Raw genomic sequence first — 12,857 nt, 5'->3', positions numbered from 1 at the left:
ATTTCATAAATTTTCAATTTGACTTTTTATTGGACATTTAACCTCAAATTTCTTTTAATTTCATCTCTGATCCACTTTGATTTGTTCATCAACTTTGGTTGATTTTTAAAATTTGGTCCTTGCCCTATGACTTGGGCAATTTTGATCAATTTTGCTCTTAATTCCAAATTTTCTCCTTAATTATACCCTTAATTAATTAATTAGACTTTTATTTTTTTTCTAAGTTTGATTCTGGACTTTCAATTCTTTTAATTATGTTCAAATTGACGTTTTATTTTTAATTTTTTTCAGTTAAACCATAAATTGCATGTCCATATGATTTTTTTGACCAACTATATATTAAATTCTTGCTGGATTGTAACTTAAAACTATATTTTATTTTTAAAATATTTTTTTATTGAATTTTTTTTCAATGAAATTTTTTTTCTAAATTTGTTTTCTATAAAATGATTTGTTGAAAATGATTTTAAAGATATTTTATCTGGAAAGTTTTTGAAAATTTTAAGGAGGTAAAAAATTGGATTATTTTTTTTGTTTGTTTGCTATTTTTTTATTCAAATAAAACAAAATTATTTGGTTAGAATTATTGATTTTTTTTTAAATACTTCCAGCGCCTAAATATTTGTAAAAAAATAACGCATCCCAACATATTGTAGCCCTCTCCAGTACATTGCTAGCAGATCTTAGCATGAAGGATGAATGAGGTTATAAAGTTCAAAAGCTGAGCTAGTTTTCATAAACGCTTAAAGATAGAGGACCAACTTGTGATTTACTATAGTTATATTTTTTCTTATAAGTCATCGTGCCAAACACGCTCGAAGGAGTGTCCGCTCCCCCCGCCCCCCTCGAAAGGCCTTGTGGTATAGGGTTTTAACGTCTCTACAGTTTTACTTGTCTGTGCCCCAAAAACCCTCGAGAGCTTCACAGCCATGGCGAGCACCAAAGTCCAGCGTATTATGACCCAACCCATTGTACGTCTTCTTACTTCTCATTATTATTTTTTCCTAGGGTTTTGATATAACATTTTTGTTGTTGTTGTTGTTGTGAATTTCTGCTGGCGCCAGAACTTGATTTTCAGGTTTCTTCAAAGTGTAAGACACTCTTTGCCTTATTTTACTGATTTTCTTTTCTGTGTCTGCTTAATTTTTGCTGTTTGTTAATGGTTTGTTGATATTTTAGCTGAATTTTTCTTTTCTATTTTGTGGGTACAGAAAGCTCGCATTCAGATTTGGCTTTTTGAGCAGAAGGATTTGAGAATTGAAGGCCGAATTATTGTAAGTTTTGTACAGAGCAAACAAAAAGTTTATATAGGTTGATTTGTTTTATGGGATTTATTGGTGTTAGGTTAGTTTGTGCATTCTAATTGGTATATTTGTTGGTGAGTGTGCTTAAGGTTGTTGTTAGAGCAAATATCACCGACTAGCATGGCTTTAATATCATATTGTCAATTCTTGCTCTTTGTATGGCCGTTGTGGTTGTTAGCTGCTTAGGGAACCAGAGTATCTGTTTATTTAGTCGTCCAATGGGTGGATAATATTTTATAGGTTGCTGGATTAGAATATTGACATTCTCAACTCAGTTGTGCTTATATTATTTGACATGATGCATATTTTGTGTGATCTCAATCATATAGGATTTATGCATCTGCATAATTGATACTTTACTATCATAAAATGCTTTATTCATGCTTTGAAGTTTCGAACCACCTCACCTGGATTCTATTGATGATATTGTCTTTGATCTCCTCCTTTGACATGTTTGAACCTAGACATTTTTTGTGGTCAATTGAAGGTAACTTATTTCTGATCTCCCTAATCTAACAAGTAACACTACTGTTGTCTTTTAAGGTATTCAGGCAGTTGTATTGTATTTATTATCCCTTAATGTTGCCTAACTCGTAACCCTTGAATTCAAAGGAGCTCCTTGTAACTTCAACTTCATTCCAGTCATTGTTTTGTCAATTAAAACTCATTCTTAACAATGCCATGCCCCATTGGTTATCATTTTGAATATGCCTGTTAGCTGGTTTTACCATAGAAAAAACATAAGGAATGAAGGCAAAGCCCGGGGAGGAAAATTGTACTAAGGATGTCATCCCAAAGTTTCCTAGACTTATCTTTATCCCACTTATATATAAGATCAAATTCTTTTGTTCTCCAAGTCGTGATTTATGACTTTCCCAGGTATGTATGTATTATCCCATATGCATATCAAATAAAAACTGTTTGGTCTTCATCTCCCTTGCCATTCCCACATGTCCTCATGGAAACAGATTCAAGAACCAATACTATTTTTGTATGTCACTACATAAAAACCATTGGGCAGTAATCTATGATTTTTCAATGGGCTTACATGGTGATAGGAGAGCCAAATTTGACAGTGTAATAATTCGTTTGAATACCATACATACCTTGTATGACATTGAGTCATGATGCTTTAGGTCTTGGGGTAAGTGCCACAACCTTATTTCCTTCAATGTAGTGCTCTTTTAAACCGGGTTTTGCATACCAAAATAGCTATCATGGAACCAAATAATCTCTCATCTTTGCTTTTGAGGACTTCAAAACTTTCTCAAAGTATCTCGTATTTGCATAGACATCACCATAGAAATGGATAATAAAGAGGAAAATGAGGATTGGGTACCCCCCCAACCAATGTGCTGCGAAGCTAGGCCAAAGAAGCCCAATAGGCAACAAATTCTCATCAAGATCTTCTAGATTATTCTGTGGCCATTATTGTATTGCATATTTGTCAAAAGATTGGAAAGAATATGCCATCTAACCAATACTGCTCGTGTACATGTTATGGAAATTTTTTCAAGATGTTGCAATATTAGCACCTCATCTAGAAAACCTTCTCCATCTCCTGGTAGATATTGTAATGTGTTGCCAACAAATGACATTGGATACTATTTGTATAACCTGTTAATAAGACCTTTATCCACTCCCTCCTATCATTTTACTTTAAGAATCTACACAACTATCAAAAAAGAGAAGAAAAAAGATTGACAATCTAATCAGATTCAACATTATGGCATCATCTTTCATTTTGTCGTAATAGAACTCCTATTTCTTCTAGTTGCAATGCTTTTAAATAACTTTGTATTTCTATAGCCTCCAATTATTGAAGTCTAGTTTTTTATGTTGTGCTGGTCTTTCCTTCAAAGAAAGCTTGTTGAACCATTTTTTTCAAGAAGATAGGGTCAAAAGTCCTCACTAGAGAATAGATTTGATGATTTTCCTTGCAAACTCATCCTTTTTAGAGGATTTGCTTTAACAAATAAAAGAATGTGATAAGAGACTATGTTGTGTCACCTCTTAACCCAAGCAATCACTCACATATGATAGAGGAAGAGGAAGATGGGATATAGTAATAAATGAATATGTTAATGGAAATAGAACATGAAAAACAAAATGGAATGAAAAAACAAATGTAACATTTTATTCATCAATGTCAAGAATAAAATAGGAAAAAGAAAATTTTAATTTCCAAAAATTCCCTGGATTGGAAAGAACTCATCTTTGAATTTAAATTGTCCATGAAAACATCCAACATATCGTTCTTTGAGTACAACCTCCTTGGCTAAAAACTGTCCCCCATCATGAAAATGTCCAGCATAATGTTCTTTGAATGAAATAGAACCTTCTCAATCAGAAATCATCCTTTACCATGAATATGTCTATTACAATCTCTAATCATGGTGATTCAATAGCAAACAACAAAAAATCACTAGGAATCATTGAGCTCTAACACAAATTAACACAGTTGAGAAGTGAATGGTAACAAAGTTTGTTATAAGTCAAAACCATCAAAGACCCAAGCAATTTGTTACAAGTCAAAACCCGTACCCACGAGGTTTGTTACACATAAAAATCCTGAAAGACCAAGCAAACTCATAATTATAGGGAGACACTAAAATATTTAATCTTATTCATTTATGTTTGTTGAGAATACAAGCCTAACAACCTTATTTATACTATCCCTAGATCTAAACCCCAATCCTTAAAGAGGAAAAAATCCCAAGAAATAATTATAATTAATGTTGGGATTCCTAAACTAAATAAGAAAAAAAAAAATTATAAAAAATATTTAATTTTTCTCAAATTGTTCTTGTATCAGTTTTCCTAGGTTGAAAAGAACTTGTCATTGAGTTCAAATTGTCCATGAAAATTCAACATATTGTTCTTTGAGCAGAATCTCCACAGTTAGAAAATGTCTTCCATCTTGATAATGTCCATCATAATGTTATTCAAGCAAAACCTCCTTTGCCAGAAACCGTCCTCTACCATGGACACCTCTGCTAAGACCTCCAACCACGGTGATTTGATAGCACAGAATGAAAATTACCAAGAATCGTTGAGCCCATATACAAACTAACAGAGCTGAAAAGCAATGGTAATGGGTTCATCACAAGTCAAAATCCTTGAAGACCCATGAGATTTGTTACAAGTCAAAACACTCACCCACGGGGTTTGACATTACAACCCTTAAAGAATACACAAACCCATAACTATAGGGAGACTAGAATATTTAATTTAATTCATCCATGTCTGCTGAAAATACAAGCAAAACAACCCTATTTATGCTTTCTCATTGGTCTAAACACTAATCATTAAAGTTGAAAAATTCCCAAGAAATAATTGCAAAGTTTGTGTAGGGATTCCTAAACTAAATAGGAAAAAATTAAATTATGATGACAATATTTGCTCCTAGCATTAAGAGGTGCATTATATAAACACTTTACTGAGTGTATGGTGCACAAATTGATATTGTAGCATACAGCACATTTATGTATAATAATTAGATATAATTTGATAAAAATCAATGTTCTCTTTCAAGTGGTTGAATGGTGTTATGAACAAATGGTATGCTTTGAATCTGCAGAAGAGTCCAAACTTTCAAATTTCAAGTATCAAGTATATGTAAAACTCAAGTTTTTGCCTGTGCTCCTGTGTTGTGATTAGTAATGTACTACGTGTCTTTATGCAACTCCATCTTAGGATGATTTATTTAAGTGCGTAGTTTGCTATTGCCACCCCTTTAGCAGGTTTCAGACGTTCTGGTGCTTTAGGGATGGACAAGTCCCTTACAAGTAATTATCACCACCCAATTGCCCTTTTCAGAAGTCTATTGAATTTCTTGCTGAACATTAGAGGATGGAGAATGCTTGTACTTTTTGGTTTTTAAATACTTCTTTTGTGAGTCTGGCATGTACAAACTTAGAGCATATCCATTATCTCGTTCTTTTCTGAGTCATTCTGGTGTTTTTTTGGTTGGCAGGGCTTTGATGAGTACATGAATTTGGTTTTGGAGGATGCTGAGGAAGTCAATATCAAGAAAAAGAGCAGAAAGTCTTTGGGTAATTCAATTTTGTAATCCTTTTCCTCTTCTGTTGTTTGTGCATGCTCTAAAATATATTTTTTTATGTTTTACAGGAAGGATTCTTCTTAAGGGGGACAATATTACTCTGATGATGAACACGTAAGTTGAACCTAGAAACACTATATTCTTTTTCTCTCCTTCTCTCATACATTCCTCGTGATTTTATTTTTGTACATAACAGGGGAAAGTAACGGTCATTCCTGGTTCTTTAAGAGGAGGTTGAGGGGAACAGCTTTGGGTAACAAACATTAGTAGGTTATGAATGAAAAAAATGTTCTTGTAATGAGGTGTGTCTTTACATTTGACTTGACAATGTAACATCTCTATCGTAAGAATTGCTATTAATTATGTTGGTGCTTGTCAGCGTTACCAATATTTTATCAGATGTACTGATGTATGAGAACCAAGAAATGTATTATGCTCTGCACTGTTTTCTTTTCAAGCCTGGTGAAGTAGCTTTACAGTTCTTGTGTGCATGCATTTTGTATTTACACAATCTGAGCGTGTGATTTTTCAGCCATATTTCAGAACATTGAAATCTTGATGACTTGGCTTCGCAAGTGGTAAACCTTCATGTAATGGGTGGAGGGGAATCCACAGTCTTACCCTGATGAATTATGTTGCTTGCTTATTGGACAATCCCTTGTTTCATGGTTCACCGGTTTAGGGTTCCAGGGGTTGTTTTTGCTTTATTTTTTGTTGTTTTTAGCCCTTCCTTTTGTGCTAACCAATAAGATGCATGATTCTTTTCGGTCTGTTCCATTTTTTGGCATCAGCAGTTTTCTCTCGGCATTTCTTACATGGTGTGGAATATTGGTTGTAAAATTTTTTCCGGCCCAGGTGGGTGCTGAACACCCTGTACTTGTGTCTAGGTGGTGTAGCTGCCCAAATGGCTAATAATGTAACCGGAGCTAGCCAAGCCCAAACATGCGGGAGTGAAGGGGAACCGCCATTTTATTGTGCTCCCACCATGCATGCTTTTGGCGATTGAGAATGCAGCATGGTGACAAAAGATCTGTAAGACACCTTCATAGATGACCCCATGGCAGCCATCCAGCACTGATGGGTTTAAAATGGGGGAAGAAGGTGCATCATTCACTAGCAGGGCCTAGTGGGTGAGCTTTCTTGTGATTGATACGGGTCAGGCAAGGCAGGGTATATGATGAAAACTACTTGTGCTGTAGGAAATTACAGGGACCCAGGTAGGGTCCAAGGTGAGAGGAGCCATTGCACTGGTGCTGGTGCAGCCGTGTTTCTTGATAGTATCATATGGATGATGTGTCTACTAATCGGGAGGCAAGTGCTGACCCATTTTGTTCTCTTTCCACTCACTGCTCGTTGCTGATTACTGACTCAGCTTCCACACATTTCATATCTCAGCACAATCGACGCATCAATGCTTGTTTGTTTGGTAGGTAATCAGTACGGATAGTAAAATTATATAATTTTATGAGTTAATTATATTTGAAAAATTAAATTAAAAATTTAAAAACTAGTACAATTAATCTTGATTAGTATAAAATAAATAAAATCAAACCATGCTTATAAATTTATATATAAGATGAGTGATTTTCGTAGTTTTTTTTTTTTGGATAACCAGTCAAACCAATTGTTCAGCTATTTTTAGCTTTTTTATATGTCTTAAAGTGATTGAACTTTTTTATTATTTATTTTAATTATATTATGTTATTATTTACTACCGAGCTTAATATATAATGAGTTAAAAAATCTTACTCGCAATGTTTTCTGTATGGTGTAAAAAGAATGCCTTTGAAAACCCTGCTAATATCCGTACGACGCTGTCAAAGGATGACGGAAAAAAGTAAAAGAAAGCTAAGTGAATAAAGGGCGTGTCGTTTCATTGGTGAAGGTATTTCTTCAAAGCATTTGCAAATATTGTATTTGTGCATGGATATTTTGTGTCCATCATGTAGAGAATCGATCAAAGTTTTGACTTCGAGGGACCACCCAAGTGCCCAGAATTTGGCGTTTCAGCTTCATGTTGGCTTCTGACCTGGACCGAACTGACTCACTGTTAGACTGATTGGTGCGGCCTTAGCTTTACACACGCGCAAAAAAAAAGGAAGAAAAACTTATCTCTTTGATCCCATGAATGACAAGCCATATATTGATTAAAAATTGTGGCAAAACCTCTTATTTCAAAACACAATATTTAAAAAGAAAAGAAAGAAAAGAAAAGCTGGGAACCATAAGAAACCAACGTTGTATTTGCTCCCATCCTCGTGTGCAGCGTAGTCAATTAAGAATGTATTTGTTTTTATATTTAAAAAATATTTTTACAATTTTTTAATTTTTAATTTTAAACGAATACTTTTTATAATTTTACATCTTTTTTCTATATGCTAGTATGAAAATTAAATTTTAAAAAACAAATAATATTATTTTAAAAAATAATCATATATACAGTTCAAAACAATCCTTAAAATAAGGAGACCTGTGCATAATTTATTGAAGACAAAATCATGCTCTTTTTTTCTTTTTCTTTTTAAATGGAGCAAGTTTTTTTTTGGAATTAACTTGTGTGGCAATCAAAATTAAATCATACTTGGATTAGTTATGTTTTCGATAATCCTACAAAACTATGCTCTCTTTTCCTTCTATTGTTTAAATTAAATCATACATGCTCTCGACCACACAAGCATATACCACAATTGTATTTATGTTAATTCTTAGGCTATATTAGAAAAAAAGTAATATTATTGTTTTGATTCTATTTTGAAACGTATTCAAGTTCCTGTCATATCATTTTTTTTATGACCATAAGATGTATGTTACCATATGATTTACAATTAGCCTAATAAAAAAACTACTAAGTTATTCACTGATTAAGAGATTGATTTATCTTTAGATTTGTTCTCCAACATAAGCTTTCTAAGTTCTACCAACAGCATAAATGTAAATCTCTCTATATCATCATGAGGTATAGGAAAAGTCTATTAGTAGTAATGAGTATATAAGATTATAATCAAATCTGATGGCTTAGCAGAATGATATAAAGCTTGTCTTATATCCAAAGGATTCACTCCAAAATATAATGTAATATTACACGTCATTATATAAAAGGTGTCCTGCACTATGGTATTCATTATTTTGCACATTCCTTTTTAGAAGTTCATATATCACCTAATGTATATTGGGTAGGGGATTCCACATAATATTAATCTACCACTAGTTATCATTACTTTTTGAGTGATTCACTCATCTCTTAACATAATAAGGTGCAATCGGTATTTGTTAGGTCTAGTACTAAAGCTGGTCTTTAGAAAGGGAAATGATTTTTTGTTACATAAAAGGGGTGGTTATATTAAAAAGAAGTGATCATCTAGTATTATTATCATAAAAAATCCTAATTAATTTTTATAATTCTAAGGTAAAAAACCATTTATGCTAAAAGAAAAATATTATCACTTTAAAGCATCTTATTGAAAGCAAGTTGCATTATTATATATTTTATATTTCTAATATTGTGTTGTGCTTAATTTACCAATGATCTATCTATATGGTGAAAATGATTCTACTATAAGGAGTTAAATCTTGAGTAGTTAAACCCTGAGTGGACAAATAAGTTTAAAACCTATCCATTTTAAAGTCTAGATTATCTTTACCATTTCTAATTACTTGGTGAATTCATATTTTTATAACCATTTACCCATGATAATAACATATGATTATTAGTAGTCTATCAAGCTATATTAATAAATAATTGGATAGACCTTTATTAGTCTCATTAAATCCATTCCAAATCTTCATAGGAGTTATCGTTGAATATTTTGTTTATATAACAATAGCCCATAAATAATGACTTGTTCAAGTTCATTTATTCTATAATATCAAGGTTCACTCACAATTTTTACTGAATAAGATTTTTACATATGCTTTGGACTTATTAAAAAAGATTAATGCCCCTGATTAACACTTAAATGTCATTGATAAATATTAGACTTATGATAATAGCTTATTATGAGTCTATTTATCCCAAACACTACGAGTGAATAACAAAACATTTATTTTTTATGCTTTCTTTAAAGAAAGATTTTTAAAAGGGGTTTTTGAATATCAACTCTTAATGACCTTTTTAATTTTGGTTAAAACTTAATAGATTTTATAAATAAATGATACAACCCCATGTGCATGCAATATGATGAAAATATATTTTTTATGTTTTTCCTTTTAGAAATATTGAAACACAAACCCTATAATGCCTATACATGTAAACTTTGTAAAAATTAACATTGACAAAGAATGCATGATTCTTTTTTTTTATATATAAAAAAATTAGCTTTTTGGATGAGAACTTCAATCCATATGAAAAGGATTTTAAACATTTTGTTTTAGCATGAAAATGAAGATAAGGATAACTATAACAAGTAGAAAATTACAAATTCTAGATAATAACTTAAACCTCATAACAAAAAATCTTAAGTTACATGGTATTCATTCGTGTATCATCCAAACAAGCACAAACATATATTATAACTCCTTCCTATTCATAATCAAAGAAAATTTCATGCATCATCATCTAAAGAACAAAGAACATTTCAAAACCCTAGCCTTTATCATTTCAAGTCTAGATTACAAATAAACCTTAAAAAATATAAGTTTTGGTTTTTTCTTTCATACATTAAAATCACACATTTAACCATTTGATTTTTTTAATATTTTGAAATAAGAGCAAGCAAAACCTAAATGAAATTTTAAAAAATCATTTCTTTTTAAAAAAAGGTTAAGTTGTATAAATCCAAAAAATATAGAAAATACTAAGGGCATACCCCTAGACTTATAAGTCTGAAACATGGATAAAAAAAAGACCAAAATGTTATAAAGAACAAATAACAAAGCTAATATACTAGAAAGAAAAACACATGCATTTTTAACATATTTAGCCACTATATTGTTTTCTGTATTTGTTTATAAATGTCTAAATGAAACCTAATTAAAGCCTAAAAACACTATTTTAAACTTGTGTTCATATATTTTTATATTAAAAAGCACATATAACATCATTTTGTACTATTTTTATCACAAACCTTAACAAAAGAAAAAGAGGGAAGAAATGTTGTGATTTATCTTATTGGTGGTTCTAACAGAGTGAAGAGGTAGGTATTGTAATGGTTCCTAATGGCTAGTCAACAATGGTGAGGTATTTTGAATTATTTTCTCTCTTTGTATTAGAGTTTTTTTTTTCTTTTTAGTTTTATATTCTTATTTGATTTCTTTATTCCATTTAAAACTCTCCAATTCAAAATGAACTAGTTTTTGACCTAAAAAACCAATCTTTTGCTTTCTACCCTATTCAGGTTTTAGTTATTTTGGTATAATTTTTCTATTTTATTTTCTTTCTCTCTCCACTCTCTTCAACCCTATAGACAAGATGGTTTAAACTTAAACCTTCTTTCTTCACTAACTCTCTTAAATTCAGGTTTTTTTTATCTCTAGAATTCTTCTTTTTTTAGGTCATGCACCTTTATTTATAGGCAGAGGAAGGTCTTGGAGTCTTTTCAGGTGGAACAAATTTTTTTATTGATTTATTTAGGTTAATCTTGGACATTTACTACTATTTTACACTTTGAGCAATATGCTCAGGTTAGTTATTTTGACATGTATTTTCTATGACCAAAGGGAGGTAATGTAATGGATCTTTGGCTAAAGATGAAGTACAATTATAGAGGAAGAGGTGAGTGTGTTTGTTTTTAGGTATGGATGTTTGAGAGAGATAAAAGGTCCTTAAAATCTAGCCGAGTGAAAGTAAATAATAAGAATTTTAATACATATATAATACTGTCATATAGGAGGGAAAAAGAAAACCCACGCACATTTCAAAAATGACATTGTTTTTTTATGTTTTCTTCCTTCTTTTTTTTTTTAATGAAACACTATGAGTTAGTGCTATTTTAAGCCAAAACATGTTGTTTCATTTAAAATGAAATTATGTTGTTTTGATTTGTAAAAGGAAGATTTTGTAAACCAAGTCCTTTAGGACTTTTATATTTTCAATCGGGTCCTTGATTTTTTAAGTTCTGCAACTTTGCTTGATTTTGACATGGATTTTATTTTTTCTTTCAATTTTACCCCACTAGCTTTCAAAATAATACCTTAGCATTGTCACATTTTAAACTTCATCTTGTGGCTTTGGAAACACTCATTTTGACTCCTAATTAGATTTTTAACTTTAAATTTATTCAATTTCATCCCAATTGATTTCATGGACCCCAGCTTTGGTAGCATGTTACACTCTAATAATTGGACTTCTAATTTATGTATTTGTTTTTTAAATTGATCCAAAATCTTAATATTTTTTTTAATTATAGCCTTGACTGAATTAATAGGAACCCTAAATGTAACATCTCTTTTATTTTGGTCTATGGTCCTTTAATTATTTCTTTTTTGGTCAATTTGACTTTAAATTTCAAAATTTCTCTTCTATTAGCTTCTTAATTAAATGAATGAGATTCCTAAACTTGGCTATATTTTTTAATTTGGTCATTAGTCTTTCAAATACTTTAATTATGACCAATTTCATCCATTTTTCTTAAATTAAACCCTAAATTTCTTGCATATATTACTTTTTGACTAGGTATAAATTAAACCCTTGCTTGATAACTTAAAGTGTATTTTATTTTTGAAACCTTTTTCATTGAAGATTTATATTCTAAAACTGATTCATTTTCTGAAAGGTTTTTATTTAAATATTATTTTTTGAAATGATTTGAAGATATCTTCTTCTTTTCTTTTTTAGGTGGGGGATTTGGGTTTTGAAAAACATACCAAAAAAAAATTGTCATTTTATCCAATAACATATTATATGTGGAACAATTGTTACTTTTGGTTAGTGTTCAAAGATAAAAAAAGAAAAATACAAAAAAGATAGAAATGTTTTTTGTAAGAGGAATGGAGACAAAGATAAAAGAAACATATCTCTTTGATAATTTTAGAGCGAATTTCTATCTTATTAAAATAGAAGGTACATGAGGACTTGTCTTTTTTATCTCCACTATCTTTATCTTTTTTGTAGTGAGTTAGTAACCAAATGCTACCTATATATTTATCCTTTATTGCATAAATTAATCAACTTGAAGATATCTTTATGAAATTCTTGTTCACTGGTTGCTTTTAAGATTTAGCTTCCAAACCTAAGCATGTGTCGACTTTATATCTTAATTTGGAAAGGGGATGTTAAATACTATTAGATTACATTTATTTTTTATATTTAATATTGTAACATTTGTATTTATTATAGATGGTTCATGATCATTAAATTTGTATATTGACTTTCTTTATGAGTCCATGTTTGGTAACTGACACGACGAAAAGATTGTTGTCTTCTCCCAAGTGCAGGAGTGTCGAAGTAATAAATAACCCGGCAAGACCGGGGTCGAACCACAGGGAGGTTAATTATACAAATTATAAATAACAATAATACAACAACAATAACAATAACAACAATAACAATAATA

The 12,857-nt window shown here is 31.0% G+C and overlaps 1 protein-coding gene across 1 annotated transcript; it reads left to right on the top strand.

Moving 5' to 3' along the window:
• Window positions 1–803: 803 nt before the first annotated feature.
• Window positions 804–5,824, top strand: LOC105112819 (small nuclear ribonucleoprotein E-like). The gene is made up of 6 exons (XM_011008677.1): window positions 804–971; window positions 1,065–1,091; window positions 1,212–1,274; window positions 5,281–5,359; window positions 5,436–5,481; window positions 5,564–5,824. Exons 1-6 carry the CDS (start codon window positions 930–932, stop codon window positions 5,571–5,573), a joined length of 267 nt encoding a protein of 88 aa, XP_011006979.1. The 5' UTR covers window positions 804–929; the 3' UTR covers window positions 5,574–5,824.
• Window positions 5,825–12,857: the final 7,033 nt, after the last annotated feature.

This window comes from Populus euphratica, unplaced genomic scaffold (assembly GCF_000495115.2).
Source record: "Populus euphratica unplaced genomic scaffold, PopEup_1.0 scaffold362.1, whole genome shotgun sequence".
In the NCBI taxonomy this organism is placed as follows: Eukaryota; Viridiplantae; Streptophyta; class Magnoliopsida; order Malpighiales; family Salicaceae; genus Populus; species Populus euphratica.
This window is presented reverse-complemented; position numbering and strand designations above follow the sequence as displayed.